Source organism: Xiphophorus hellerii, chromosome 20, assembly GCF_003331165.1.
Source record: "Xiphophorus hellerii strain 12219 chromosome 20, Xiphophorus_hellerii-4.1, whole genome shotgun sequence".
In the NCBI taxonomy this organism is placed as follows: domain Eukaryota; kingdom Metazoa; phylum Chordata; class Actinopteri; order Cyprinodontiformes; family Poeciliidae; genus Xiphophorus; species Xiphophorus hellerii.
In genome coordinates, this window is record NC_045691.1 from 19,178,921 (window position 1) to 19,193,736 (window position 14,816).

General features: G+C 39.2%; 2 protein-coding genes across 2 annotated transcripts; both read right to left on the bottom strand.

Annotated features, from left to right (window-relative positions):
• Positions 1 to 2,171: 2,171 nt before the first annotated feature.
• Positions 2,172 to 8,265, bottom strand: ccdc174 (coiled-coil domain containing 174). Its single transcript, XM_032550343.1, has 11 exons — positions 8,133 to 8,265; positions 7,846 to 7,953; positions 7,654 to 7,754; positions 7,511 to 7,569; positions 6,283 to 6,436; positions 5,981 to 6,076; positions 5,276 to 5,412; positions 4,185 to 4,279; positions 3,781 to 3,928; positions 3,516 to 3,668; positions 2,172 to 3,103 (listed from the first exon to the last, which is right to left on the bottom strand). Exons 1-11 carry the CDS (start codon positions 8,193 to 8,195, stop codon positions 2,562 to 2,564), a joined length of 1,656 nt encoding a protein of 551 aa, XP_032406234.1. The 5' UTR covers positions 8,196 to 8,265; the 3' UTR covers positions 2,172 to 2,561.
• Positions 8,266 to 10,227: 1,962 nt separating this feature from the next.
• Positions 10,228 to 14,440, bottom strand: tatdn2 (TatD DNase domain containing 2). The gene is made up of 5 exons (XM_032549429.1): positions 14,153 to 14,440; positions 12,566 to 13,495; positions 12,330 to 12,457; positions 11,687 to 11,870; positions 10,228 to 10,820 (listed from the first exon to the last, which is right to left on the bottom strand). The coding sequence occupies exons 1-5, from the start codon at positions 14,438 to 14,440 to the stop codon at positions 10,680 to 10,682; spliced, it is 1,671 nt and encodes a 556-aa protein (XP_032405320.1). The 3' UTR covers positions 10,228 to 10,679.
• Positions 14,441 to 14,816: the final 376 nt, after the last annotated feature.

Genomic DNA, 14,816 nt, shown 5'->3' on the forward strand with positions numbered 1-14,816 from the left:
TATTAAAATCTTTCCCTTGGATTTCATCTGTTGCTGCCTAAAAACATAAAACTGTTGCATGTATTCTTGAGTTTATAGATGCAGTTTCAAGTTACACTGTTCATTTATGGCGAGCTTTCAAAAGCTTTATTTTAATGAACCTATATTTGTCTCATCTACCCCACAGTTGGAAATTTATGAGTTTGATTCCCTTTCCCGGTTCACAGATTCAGTCCCCAGTTGTGTCATTGAAAGTCTGAATCATAAAACTGCCTCAAGGATTAAAAGCCTCTCATAGAGGAGCAGGTAAGCTCCCTGCGCATCTGCAAAAAGGTAAAGTTTTTTGGGGGTTTTTTTACCAGTTATTTGTTAATTCTTACATTGTGTGTGAATTGTGAGACAGTTATTTTTTGTTTTTAAGCATATGCACTGACTGATGGCACTTTTTAAATTTCGTTGTTCTTGTGACAATGACAATAAAGATTTATCTATTTATCTATCTATCTATCTGCAGGTTTCAAACATATCGGATTCAGGGGGGAACCTGTTGCAAAAAAAAGCAAGTGTGTTGGCTGAGGAGAGCAGTCGTTTAATCCGTGTGCGCTGAAAATTGTTGCGTTTTCATGCTACAGAGAGTAAATAAGTGGATTTCAGCCAAAATGGTTAACATTTGCAAGGGCTAAAAAAAAATTAGGATTAGCAGAAAACCAATTCAGAGCAGATTCTGGCAAAAACAAATAAAGTAAACACAGGACTTTTTGCACGAAGTGACCTTCAGATGGATTCTTTGACTCGCTGAATACATCCCACTGGGAGGGAAAGCATTTTATCCAATCAAAGATTTTATATATATATATATATATATATATATATATATATATATATAAGATATCCATCAGAGCTTGTTGGATCGGCTGTTCCCTGTTTACCTTTTATCTCTGTATAACTGCGTTAACGCGGGACCAGACCTGGCCTGTCCCAGCCAGGAACCCTCAAAGAAGGAGAAGACGCAGCTTCATCGAGAGACGGGCAAAATGTTCAGCTCAGGCTTTAAGCAAGAAAACAAAAGAAGCTTTAGAGATAAGATAAGATAACACAATTATATAAATAAAGCTAAATTAGGTCTGAAACATTCTCTAAATACGTTTCCTCTTCTGAAAGTAGCAGGTTACAAATGTTTTTGACTATAGCAGATTTAAAGTGCCAGTTTTCCTGTGGTGAATTTCAACCAGGCTGCCTTGTGCTCAACCTAGAGGTTTGACAGTTTGGCTCAAAACCATGAAGGTCGAATGCAGTAAAACAGACCTCAGAGAGGTTATTCCTATTCATCTTGGTGATCATGAGTTACAAATGAAAAAATCAGTTTCTGAGAAAATTTGACTGCAACACAAGCCCACTATAAAGGAGTTCTGATCCAGAAATGTAACTGTGTACCACTCCATCTGTTGACAGGACAGCCACAAGGAGAGAAAAGCACAACAGGTCATTGTTAAAAATGCTGGCTGTCCACTGCATCCAAACACATTCGTGAAAAATTGAGTGGTAGGAAAAAGCATGAGGAAAAATGTGCTAAAGCAACAGCTGAGTATTTAAGGCCTCCTCGACTTCAATTCAATTCAAATCTGGCTCTCCGGCACAGGAGAAATGTCTTTAAATGGGAAAAAAATGTAGGTACAAGACAAAGTATTAGACTTTTAATCATTTTTCTTTCCTTTTATTTCAATTTTAAAACATCTAGCGGCTTTTATGGAAAAGCAGACCTTAATCCTGGTTAAATGCAGGTTAACTAATGTCTCATTCTTGCTGCCGAGATCAGCTTAGAAAAATATCAAACATCTATAGAAACAAAGGTTTTCTCTAAATAATTATGCAAGATTATTTTATTTCTCATTAAAATAGTCCAGGTTAAAAATTTTTTAGATGAGAATAATCAGACCCAACAAGCAAAAACGCTGTTTCAAAGCAACGTTTCCTGAACATCATAATGCCGCATTGACGCAATAATTCATGATAAATGAGTCCCAACCAACTATTGAGTAAATTTACTGCACATGAAATGAACATTTCTGTAACAAAAGGTTTTGTACTGCTCTTAATATTCAACTCTTTATGTGAAAATGCATGTGTGTTGGCTGCTGTCCTCAGCCAACACACTGCAGTCTTGTCTTTATTAACCAGACTTATATACTCTATATGACGTAATGTGTCGTCATTTTATTATTCCAAGAACAATTCTAAAAAAAAAATTAATTTAATTGCATTGATCAAAAATTCCAGTCTCTATAGCTCCAGAACACTTATAATTTTACATACAGGTAAAGCGCCATCTGGTGGCTACTTTTATACTGCAACAGAGAAGGTAAAAGATGACAATCTTCCACAAGATCCAAACCACTTTGGATAGAGTTTCATGAAGAATTTTACTTGGAGCAGCATGAAAGATAAAACATTTTTGAATACAGCAAAATAAAAACTAAAAGCAACAGTTTTCAATGAAAACCTGTTTATTAAATACTTTAATTGTTAGTGAGACTCAGTTTCTATTGCCTCAGTTGAAGTATTTATGTTCATGGAGGAAGCCCTCAGGTAAAGTTCCTGTAGAAGGACAACATGGCGTCTAAACTCTGAGGCGCGCCTCCAGAAACCTGCTGAGTCTGGCTTTCTTCTCCTGGAGGCGGCGGCTCCTGGGATGCGTACTGGGTCGGGTACTGGTACGGCAGGGGGAACGGAGGAAAAGAATGTGGCGGTCCTGCAAACTGAAAGGGAGGCGGCGGAGGAAACGGGGGATAAAAAGGAGGAGGCGGCGGATACTGAGGAATAAAAGGTGGAGCTGAAGGTAAGGAGCTGCCTGGAGGTGTGGGTTGTGGAGACAGAGAGGATGCTGGGGGATTTTCCTTCTGAGGCTCAGGCGGTGACGACACAGCAGGAGGTTCTGGTTTGGTCTCACTCTCAGGAGCTTTTTCTGGAAATGTTGTTGACTTAAAAAACATGCTTGATTTATTCTGCTGAATTTTAGCCTTTCCTGGTTTTGGTCTTCTGTCATCAGCGAAGTATGCAGAGGGAGGGGCAAACTCAGATTCTCGCTCATCTCTACGTCGAGTTTTCCATTCGCTAAACATGAATTCTGGGGGAAAAAAATACAAAAGAAGCAAACAAGAAGTGTAAACTTTAGGAAATTCAAAGATCTTGAACTTTACAGCAGTACTAACACAAAAGATTAAGTTGAAGAGTTTGTGAACGTCCTAAAAATTTTTAGAAATTATTTAAAAATGAAGATGTCTTCAGAAGCTAGTTTGTTTTATTACCCAATTTACCCACAGAAATGTTAGATTCACATAAAAACATTTTAAGTTATGGCCTTTTACTTAATGTACAGCTTGATATTGTTAGCTAAAAAAAAGTTCAGATGCTGGTTTCAACTCCTGTTTTTCCATCGCATCACATTATTGTACAATTCTGGGTAAATATGCCCTTTTCATATTCATGATTTAATAATGTAAATGTTTTCTTACAAACATTTAAATAACGAGGTTTACCTTTGCCTCTGTCCCATTCTCTGACATGAGGGACTCCAGGCTTGGTGTCCCTCCTCTCCTGGATCTCCACCTCCACCCTCTTCAGAGTGCTGACCTCTGGCGGCACGTCCGGCTGAGGGATCGGTCCGACTGGCTCATCCTCCTCTTCCTCCACTGAAACAAGTGATTGACAACAATCCTTCACCAACATGTCTGTTACAACCAAAAACAAAATGTCTACTTCACTGTAAAATATCTAATAGTTCAGTGAGTAATATATGCAAACCTTGATTTTCTTCCTCTTTCTCCTCTTCCTCAGTGCCATCCAGCTTTGCCTTCTTCATCTTCCTCTGCCTCACCTTGGCCAGTCGAGCCTGCAGGACGGCCTGCCTCTTCTCTTTGAGTCGTTCTCTTTTCGTCCGCTGATCTGTCGTCTAAAGGAGAGAACGGATGGAGCGGGAAACATTTCACATTCAACATGGAGCAGCTTAGTTGACTGGTCTGCAGTATAATCAGATGAAATAACTTCATATCCCAGCATATTGTTAATTAGTGTTGATCCCATCATGAGGCTTCGGTCCTTTCTCGTGCGACAATATGTTTATGCTGCTTCTTACATGCCTCATGGCTACAAATATCGTGTGTGTGTTTTGTTATTGCTTCCATATTCCTGTTTATCGATGAACCCACCTGGTCTCTGAGCATGTCCAGAGTTTCTCTTTGCTTCCTGCGCTGCTCTTGGTCCTGAGAGAAAGCGAAGTAGCCCACACCGAGCTCTCGGGCCTCTGAGATCGTTGGAAAAAAAATAAGAATAAAACACTTTAGAGAACCCACACAATGTCCATAAATAGCCGTCTTAGAATTCTACAATTTATGGCTAATGCGTGTTTATGTTACACCTGTGCATTTAAATAAACATAATAATAACATCCCAGATCTTTGCGTAAAGTGTAATTCTAAAGGGACTCTAATACACTGCATGTGGGAATACAGACAAATCAATGTGTTTTGGACAGAGGTGAAAGATATAATTGAAAAAATTCTCACAAAGCAAATCTCACTGGATCCTAACTTGTTCCTGTTAGCTTTATACCCTGAGAAACATAACTTTAGTAAATCAGAATGTACTTTTATTGATATAAGCTCATTATCTGCAAAAAAAACTTTATTGCTTTGGCTTGGAAAAATGTCAACAGACCTAGTGCCACGCAGTGGTTAAAGCAGATGTCGTCTAGTTTGCCGCTAGAAAGAATAAGATATATTAGGAAATCCAAACAATATCTTTATGAGAGGACTTGGACTCACTAATTTTATTAAGGACTTGGACTTGTCAGAGGGTTTGTTTGAGGTTTGATTTGCTGGAACCTGCAGTGTGCCATGCTGAACAGACGTGTACAATTATATCTAACCTGGTTGTAATTTGTACCCCTGTTTTTTGTTCCTATGTCTTGTCTTTTTTTCCTTTCTTTCTTTGGTTTTCATTTCTCTGATATGAGAAAGAAAAAAATACTGTAATAACTACAAAGAAAACTTGTTCAGATAGTTACATGATTGTATTTCCAAAGTGGAAAATCTCAATAAAAATATTTTGGTAAAAAAAAAAAAAAACACTTTAGCACCATTTCACATAAAATGGAACTTCAAATGTCTTATTGTCTTAAATGGGAAGCTGATTTGCTGCATATCAGATGCAAAGTGCATTAATGCAGGAAACGGCTTCCAGGTGTAAGAGTCTGCATGCTGGACCTGAACCACTGAGGTGTTGGCAGATTTCTGCTCACCTTGTGCTCTAATGTCCTCGTAGTGGATCGGTCCAACCGGCCTCTTCATGGCCTCCTCCTCCTCCCTCTCCCACTCCTGCCGCTGCAGCTCTCGACGCATGTCCTCTGAGAGTAAACTCTTGTCGTTTGGGATTATCCTATAAAGAGCAGCAACAAGGTATCATAAACACATTATATGCAACAATAAATAAAATACAGAAAGACGACACCAGAAAAAGCTGAACTTGATATGATGGCACCTTATTGAAAACATTTTCCAAATTAAATTCATACTAGAACTGTTGCCTTGGTTTCACTAAAAGAGAAACACAAAATGTGTTTCACTGATCTTCAACTTTTAATAAACATGTGTAACCCTAGAATGTCCAACATGGCACTTTCTATAAACTATTTGATCTTTTTTAATTTTAACAGAAAAACAGGAGTAGTTTCATGCAGTTTTATATAATTGATGTTTATCCGTCTCTCATTAGGAGTAGACAAAAACATGACCAGTTTCCTCTTCTTCTTCTGTCTTTATGTGCTGCCTGAGTGGCTGATCTCACTACTTTCATAAAACTTGTCTTTGGTCTTCCTCCTTTCATCCTCAGTGTTCCTCATCGTTGGTCCAGTACACTCACCATCCCTCCTCTGCACAGATCCAAACCTTCTCAGCTACACAACCTGATCAGAGGAAAAATACCAAAAGCTCGTTAAAATATTTACCCTTTTCCGTTAAAATCCTGGTCCATTTTCACAAAGTTTGGCAGATCTTTCTTCATGCATCTTCTAGACCGTCCCAAAGCATCCACATAATCCACCCTGAAAAAATAAAGATACCATTTACTATTATTTTATATGATTTGAAAAGCCATGTTTGACTTGAAATTGTTAAAGATTTAACAAACATAAGTCAGTAGGACTTTTCTCAGCTTGATTTTTTTTAACATATAAAACATGAACCCCATAAATCATGCAGTATGTAAAGATAGAGCTTTCTTCACCCAATATCAAAAATCAGACATTACCATTCCTCATCTGGATTCTGGGGAGGAGGGATGGGTGACAACCTGGCTTTATCCTCATCCTCATTCTGCATCTCCTTCTGTGCAAAACTTTCTCTCTTCTTGTTGATTATCTTCTGGGTGAAGTCGACGAGGTATAGTGCCTCCGTCTCTTCATCTGGCAATTAATAGGAGAAGTTCAACCCAAAGCCACTACAACCTTTTATTACATGAACAGTAATAAAAGGTTGCAAAATATCCATATTCAATCATCGTTTGCTATATGGTAGGTACATGTAAATTATGCAAATGAAAATGAAATTGTTTTCAACAAATTTTACAAAGTAAAAGTCTGAAAAGTTTGGTCAAATGCTTTCATACAACACCCAATCAATAAATATTTAATATTTAAACAAACATTTTCAAATGGAAAGCGTACACTGCAAACAATAGTGGTTCATGTGAACTAGCAGGCTTCACAAAGAGAGCATGAAGCAGCCAAGAGGCCTATGGTAACTCTAGAGGAGCTGCAGAGATCCAAGCCTCAGGTGGAAGAATCTATTGAAAACACTTAGTTGTGAACTCAAAAAACTCTGGCCTCCATGGAAGAGTGGCATAATGAAAGCCATCGTTGAAAGGAAACTTTAGAAAATCATCTTTGCTATAAGCCTCAAAGGAGACACAGCAGGCATGCAGAAGAAAGTACTCTGGTCAGAGGGAATGCAAACTGAGCCATCTGGCCTATATCCAAATACAATACATAAAGGAATACAAACAATGCACATCACGTTGAAACATGGTGATGGCAGTATCATGCTGCTAGGTTGTTGTTATTTGCAGTGACAGGAAACACAGCCAGAGCTGATGGAAAAACCGAAAAGGTTTAAACATTTCCCACTTGAGTATAAACTTTCTTGCTACTTCTTTTGTCTTTAAAGTTTCACTATCAAGCAGAACATGAAAACATCTCTCAGGTCTAACAAAACTAGTTTTGGTTATCACACATTTAGTGCAAGAATGGCCCAGTCAAAGTCCAGATCTAAATCCAGTTGAGAATCAGTGGCGAGACTTGAAAGTTAACAGAAATTCTCCATTTAACCCGACAGTTCAGGTTTTCATCTGTAAAAATATTTTTAAAACTGTGTAATATCTGCACAATTACGCACTACTTTGTGTTGATCTGTCATAAAATCCCAATAAACACAAATGAGGTTTCGATAATTAGCTTATCTAGAGTCTGTAAAGAATCAACCTGGAAAGTCTCCCTTTGTCATCTGGTCATAGAGTCTGGCCTTCTCCTCCAGTTTACGCCTGTGATGGATCAGAAATCAAAAGTTAATATTCTTGTCTGACTGAAAGCATTAAACCTTTCTGTGGAGTGGAAGATGAACTCACCTGGCTGTATCCAGAGTGACCTGCTCCTCTGCCAGCTGCTCTGCATCCTTAGCAGCTCTCGCTGACACGCCAGCGTTTTGTTTAATCCAGATGTTAGGTTTCTGAACGAGTAAAATAAAGAGAAGAATTCGAGTATGCCAGCATCGCCAGAAGACTCGTTAATAATATTTAAGGGAATAAATTCAATTTTACCTTAGAGGTGACTTTCGTCTTGAGTCCAGCTTCAGCATTTTCCTGCCCGAGTTTCTCCCGTTTAAATTGTTCCTGCTTTCTGTAAAGCTCCGCTTTAAGGTCCACCAGCTGCAGAAACGTCGAACCAATTAATGTACATTTTCTTAAAAAGTGCGCATGTATCAGTACATAGTTGGCGTTAGCAGGGCCCTAGCTAACTTAAGTTGTTTTTATCGTTTACAAAACGCCAAGCTTCAAAACAAAAGCCTACATGACTAATTATTTAAAGTAGACTTCGATTAACTTACCGTCGAAGCTGCTACTTCAAGAGTTTTCTTCTTTTTATCCATATTAACTCTATAATGGACCATATAATCTACTGCTGAGCTACCATTAGCTTAGCCATGATCTAACTCCTTCTTCTTTGCTAATATTCTTAATCACTAGATGCCTGCCGCTTGTGCGCCATCTAGTGGACACGTTCTACACTTACACTTTCTGGAATTACTTGGAGGACATCTAAACAGCATAAAATGTTCCAAAACCTTCACATTAGGAAGACTTTTTCCGTTCATTTTTCATTCAGAAGTTAAATCTGGGTTATTCTGAAAGAAAACATAATTATTAAACATTATACGGTGTATATATAGGCCTAGAATAGCTGAAAAGATTGAATGCATTGAAAATATATTTAAAAGAATATGAAATTATCACATTTTTCTGTGTTTTGCCCAGAGTTGAGTATTAGAGGTTTACAGTAACAGAGAAAAAATTCTGGTGACAATTTTGTTTTCTTCCCAAAATAAATGTGGCCTTTTCCTCACAAGATCAGCGAAAGAAAAGCCTCGTAATAACTTCTGTTTATATCCTGAATATTTGAAAACCTGGATCAAGCCTCGAGTCACTCTCTGTTCTCTTGTTAAAACAAGGCTATGATGTTACATTTTATTTCAGCAGAGCAGAAGAACATTTTAAATCCTGTGCAAACAGCTCAGTATTTGGTTTGCAATCTCTCCTGTTTGAGGATTCAGTGATGCTGCTGCAGCCTTGTAGATAAGGCTGATGTATCCGTTTCTCTCTCTGCTGCAGCATTACCTTCATCTCTGAAGTGATAGGATCAACAGACAGGACATCATGTCAGACAGATTAATGTTTATTTTTGTATCTGATTAAACATTCAGTCTTGTTCTGCCAAGATATGACGGAATAGGTCCTAGTAAACTTGGATTAAATGCTTTTGTGAGCCATGACAGAGGAAGACGCGTTACATAAAGGTACAAAGCAACTTTTAAAATCAGTTTTATGTTCAGGCAAAAGAAGCCGAAGAATATCTTCAAACTCATTTCCATTTCTGACCATATCAAGATTTTGAATGTCCTCAAAGGGATGCATGTGGCAGGGTTTATTAAAAAAAATCCCTTTTAAACTCTTAAAATATTATAAACTTCTCTGAAACAAATATTTAGCAATCAAGTAATTTGGTGCAACACAATTGAAACTGACTTGATAAAGTTAGATTTAGGCTCTCATGATATCTTGAGGTTTTTTTGTGGCCCTCTATTCTCTTCCTTCCACTCCCCAAATATCTACTGTGTTCATTTATCACATAAAAACTTAAATTATGTTAAAGTTTGGGATTGTAATAGAAAAATGTGGTAGTAAAAGGTCTGTAAATATTTTTTGCCAAGCACTGTAGCTTTTTAGGTTGAGGAATTTTTTAGAAAATCTTGTGTACAGCCATATCTCTATTCCAGGATAATGTAGCTGAATGAATATTTAGCGTTAATTTGATTCAGGGGAGCTCTAGTTTCATCCATTCAGTCAAATAAATTTTAACAGCTTCCAGGATTTTATTCTGCACTTTATCTTTAAAGTTTAGTGCTGCTATTCACCGTTTGTTTGTTTTTTTTCTTATATAAAAAGTCAGACAACACCACCAGAGTCAAGAACATGAATTTCTCTAACATTGGTAACAAACTTTTGTTTCAGATTTTGGTAACCGGGTCACAGACTGCTCCGATGTCCGTGCGGAAGCCTTCAGCAAAGTGTGCTCTGACCTACATTCCCCTCAAACAGTTCTTATTAGGAACACGAACAAATGGAGGATGTATGTATTTGAACACATCTCTTCTCAAACCCGATGCACAAGAAAAAGACCTTCCATTATTACCCCCCTTGAATGGCAAGCCAACCTTGAGAAGAATCAGACATGACTAATCGTGTTCAAAACAAAAAGCACTTAGGGCCAACTGTGTGGGATGAAGAAGAGGAGGTTTTAAAAGCAGACTAATGGACCGTCCATACAGGCGCCTCCATCTTCACTCATGCTCAACTCCGAACGTGCTTACTTCATCACACGCTCGTTCATGACTAATACAAGTGAAAACACGCCTGAGAACTGAATCACTCTTAAAAGGCTTTTAATGCATCTCCGCCACATTAAACCAAACTACACTGCACAGCAAGCGGACGACATAAACATGCAGACATATTAGAACAAATAATATTCGGCTCCATGCAAAAAAAGAAAACTTAAAACTGCTTTAGAATTAATTTGCGTAAACGATGACATAAAATACAACCAGGCGAGGCGCATACAGTGTCTCATGTGTTTGTCTTTTTTCTTAAAACATTTATTATTCACTAGATCCAAAAATGAGTATTTCACTTTAAAAAATAAAAATAAAAATAAATTGCTTCTTCAAACTCCAACATGTGAGCTTGTTGGGTTGATAACTTTAAAACAAAAATCAGTGCAGGGTGTTTCATTAGCAGAAGAACACATTGAGGATTGACCATACCGTTTTTTCTTGTTTTTTTTTTCTCGTGTTTTTAAGTGTCGACCTGTGGAAGAATCAAATGCCGTAAAGCAGAGCAGTGTTGTTTCGGATGGTGCTGAGCACCGTGGCCTCATCTTCCCCCTTCAGCCAGCTCAGCTCATGTAGCGTATGGATACCCATTCCTGGGTGAGAAAACCGGCACACATCTTTGCTAACCTGAGGGAACGGAGAACCAAGCAGATGAAAACAGTAACAGTGAAATAAAGGGTGACTGGTGCAGGAGAACCTCTGCATTGTGGGGGATAGTGTGGAAATCCACCACAGCACATCAAGAAAACACCTTACTAAAATAATAACTTTATTGTTTTAGTGCCCTGTATAGCCTGCCTGCATGGTAAGGAGGCAATTTAGCCATTTGTTTCAGGTGTGTGAATTAAAAGTTTCATAAATTTGTCAGCTTGAGGCCGTGCGGTGAGGACAAAACAGCTTTAAGAAGCTTTCGTTGTATAGACACAAAGATAAAACCGGATCATTTTAGCACTTTGTGCCTGTTGCTTTGCTCTCCGAGGAGGAAACGCCACATTTGAGTTTTTAATAGTTTGGATAGCTCATATTGTTTTAATTTTTCTTGAATACGATGTTAAAAAATCATTAGAAATGTTACAGTTACCATCCTAACCTGTATTTTTCATTGCTATGTACAGGTTTACATGATTTTCTATCTTACACAGACCTAGTTCAGGAAGACCCAGCTCTATCAGAGAGTTTATGTTAAAGGTAGTTTAATTTTGCTTTACTTAACATTTTCTTCCAACCTTAAAGTTTTTCGTCCAGCATTTCTTCACTGAACAGCTGTGTACCTTCTCTCCTCATAAGGAAAAGCAGGAAAAAAAAAATTTAACTCGTTTGACGCTAAATCTGCAAACGAAAAGCTAAAACCAAATTAGGACTTAAAGGTTTTAAGTGCGAGAGTCGATCCTCAACACGAAGCGCTGAAATTAGTAACAGGAATGTCTGAAAGCACGGATCATAAATGTTCCTTTTTTATTTTTTAGACTCCTTAATTCTCAGAGTAGACATACCTGTCTTGGCAGAAAATACGGTGCATCCGTCTCCAGGACGATGCGGTCCAGAGGGATCTGGCGAACTGCGTCTCGGGCTTCCCTGGCCCTGGTGTAGGTGATCAGAGCTGTGAAGCCCACATACAGGTTGGGGAACTCTGTCAGGAAAGGCTCGATCACAGAATAACTGTTTGTGAAACAGTGTCTGGAAAACACAAGCGTGTTCAAGAGATTTCTCGTGTCAAATGCACATGGAGAGACATTCAAATTCAGAGCAGTACTTCAGATTTTACAGCTGAAATGTGCAAACTTTAATATTTTAAGGAATACTAGATGAAAGGAATTTAGCGAAATAGTTATCAAGTCTTGAACATTTATATTCAGACCAACAGGTTGCAAGAACAGTTTGGACAGGTTGACATGACTGAAAGGGGAGAGGTGGAAACAATCTCTCTAATCCTGTTTTTCTTATTAAAGGAAACAGGATTGAACTGCTATGGCTTTCTCCTTATCTTAGAACGTCTTTGCTAAAATATATTCTATTTTAGCAGAATTAGTCAAGTAAAAGTGGAAAGGAATTGAATGGTAATTGATGAACAGATGCAGAAACAAAATAATGTCTGAAATATAGATGGCTAGAGTGAATTTAAGGAGGCTCCCTCACCTGTGAATCTTGTAATCTCTGGGCACACACTTTTTCATGATCTCCAGCAGGTCGTCATCTGCGTCCCGGCAGTGGATCACCAGAGGTTTCTGCATGGCCACGGCCAAATGCAGCTGACGCTCAAACACCTTTCCAGAGAAGAGTCACTCTGCACATTAGAGAAACTAATCTACACGATTTATCACAAGTTTGGGGCAACAACTGTTTTGCTGCGGAGAACGTAACTTAGAGCTTACTTGTTTTTGCCTTGAAGAGTCAGTAGAGTTTTTGTGGGAATAATCCAGGCCCATTTCACCAAACGCCACCGCTTTTGGATGCCTCATTGCCATTAGTATGTTGTTTTCCTGAGTGTTTGAGTAGCCTTTGGCGAAATGCGGGTGGCAGCCAAATGCCCCCCACACCATGTCCTCAGAAAGCAAACCTTCCCACAGGGCCTCCTTCACCATGATGTGCGGGTTGCAGAAGTCTGTAATGCAGCCTTGAAACTCGGGACTGAAGCTGCTTCTGTAGGTCTGCCTGAAGCGACCGAACGTCCCTCTGAAGCCCAGCTTTCCGTAGAGCATGTCCAGATGACAATGTGTGTCGATGAAGCCAGCCCGGACGTTGCGGTCAGGGTAGTTGGTCCACAGAGGGTCAGCCCCCAAGGACAACCTTCTGGCGGATGTGGAGCTGTCCGATACGGAGGATGGAGGGAAACGCATAGAAGGGAAACAGTCACTTCGTCTCCGTGGCGCTGCAGAGGTCACGGAGAGGTTAGATAATCTTTCAACAGAACAAAGCGGCAAAGAAAATGGATCCGATGAATTGGCCTTGACAGATGACGGGAAATTCTGGAGTTCAGCTCTGAGAGGATTTAGAGGCTCCAAGTCTGGTTGTTTTGGCTGCTTGAATGAAATATAAACAGTCCTCTTCTCTGGCAATAAATATGACTGTGTGTCGTCTGCAGCTGTCTGCACAGTTCCAGTGTTTTTGATAGACGGTGAAAAAGAAGCCGAAGACGGTGAAGTTAAAGCAATCCAATTCTGCAGGCTATCCTGTTGCGTGGAAAAACCAGAGTCTGACATGAACTCCAACTGAGGGACTGGCAGTCTGCTGTCTTCAACCTCAGCCTCATCCTCAGAAACAAAGGATTTCCCATGGGGGGGGGTTTCCAGAAAAACCAGCTCCTGAATCAAATAAAACACCGGTGTCACTTCTTCATGAAATTCTCACAAATTAGATCAAATCTATCACATTTTCTACTGATGAGTTCCTGAGTTTTCACATTTAGTCAAGTTACAGCCACAAACCTTCATTTATTTTATTTGGATTTTATGTGTTGGAACAACTCGTTGGGGACAACACTGGAGCAGCTGCACAGCTCAGGTGAGAAAATATATTTTTATATTAGCCTGGACCCCATAAACCTGGGCTTTGTAGAAGAATTTACACAGTTTGATCCAGGTGAAGCCAAATCTAAGCATTTGATGAGTTTTGGGTAGAACATACGTACAGATAAAGGGTTTTTTTTTGTATCTTAAACAAACAGTGCTTATATATTTTGGCTTAATTGCTGCTTTCAGTTTGTTGTTCTTTCAGTAAATTGCCTTTTTTTAAGTCGGTGTGCTCCAGTTCACAATTAATCAAGTACTTAATTAGTTGACGGTTGTTGCAGGACTTGACTAATCACAGTTAATCTGATTAATCCTTCAGCCCTAGTTGTAAATAATTTGACAATGTGATGTTATTCAACTACAAAGTAAAAAAACTGAGCTAATACACCACTGCATAGTTATTTGTTATTCAAAAATATAAGACAGGTTTCCTGGAAACAGCAGACTTACCCTTGAATATGTTTTTGACTCTGGGCTGTAACTTTGTGATTGTGTGTTCTCAAACACCCAAACAGGAGTGCTGTGATCCTCACTGAGGGACTCAACATCCTCGTACTCGCCAGGACTCCTCACGAAGCCGATTCTATCCACATTGCTGTCAGAAGGCTCAGCACTTTGCCCTACAGTCTGTGCAGGAACAGATTCCAGGGGTAAAGAGCCACTCTCGGCCGCGGGGCTGGGGACTCCGGTTGGGCTAAGCCTTGTTCTCGTCTTGCCAATAGCTGCAATCAGCGCCATCCGGCAGATAGCCTTTGACCCCTCCTCCGGTGTCCTCTCTTTCTTCTTCAAGATGAAAGAATGATGTGAAGCTGGCAAAACATGTTGACTTGTTGGAGATTCGTCTTGCTGGCGTAATTTTGCTGAAGGTGGACTCTGAGCAAAATAAAAATAAAGCTAACTTGTTTTGTGTTTGTAATCAGACTGAAATCAATCTCATCTTCTTTATTAGAAACGCAAACCTAAACATCCAAAAAAAAAATAAGGATCACAATTAAAAGTCAAGCACAACACAGCAGTGAATCATTACCTTAATACTTTTAAAAGTCTCAGAATTTTTCCTGGAGAGTTTTCTCAGCTTGGCTTTGCCTGCAGATGGCGCACTTTCACAGAGCGC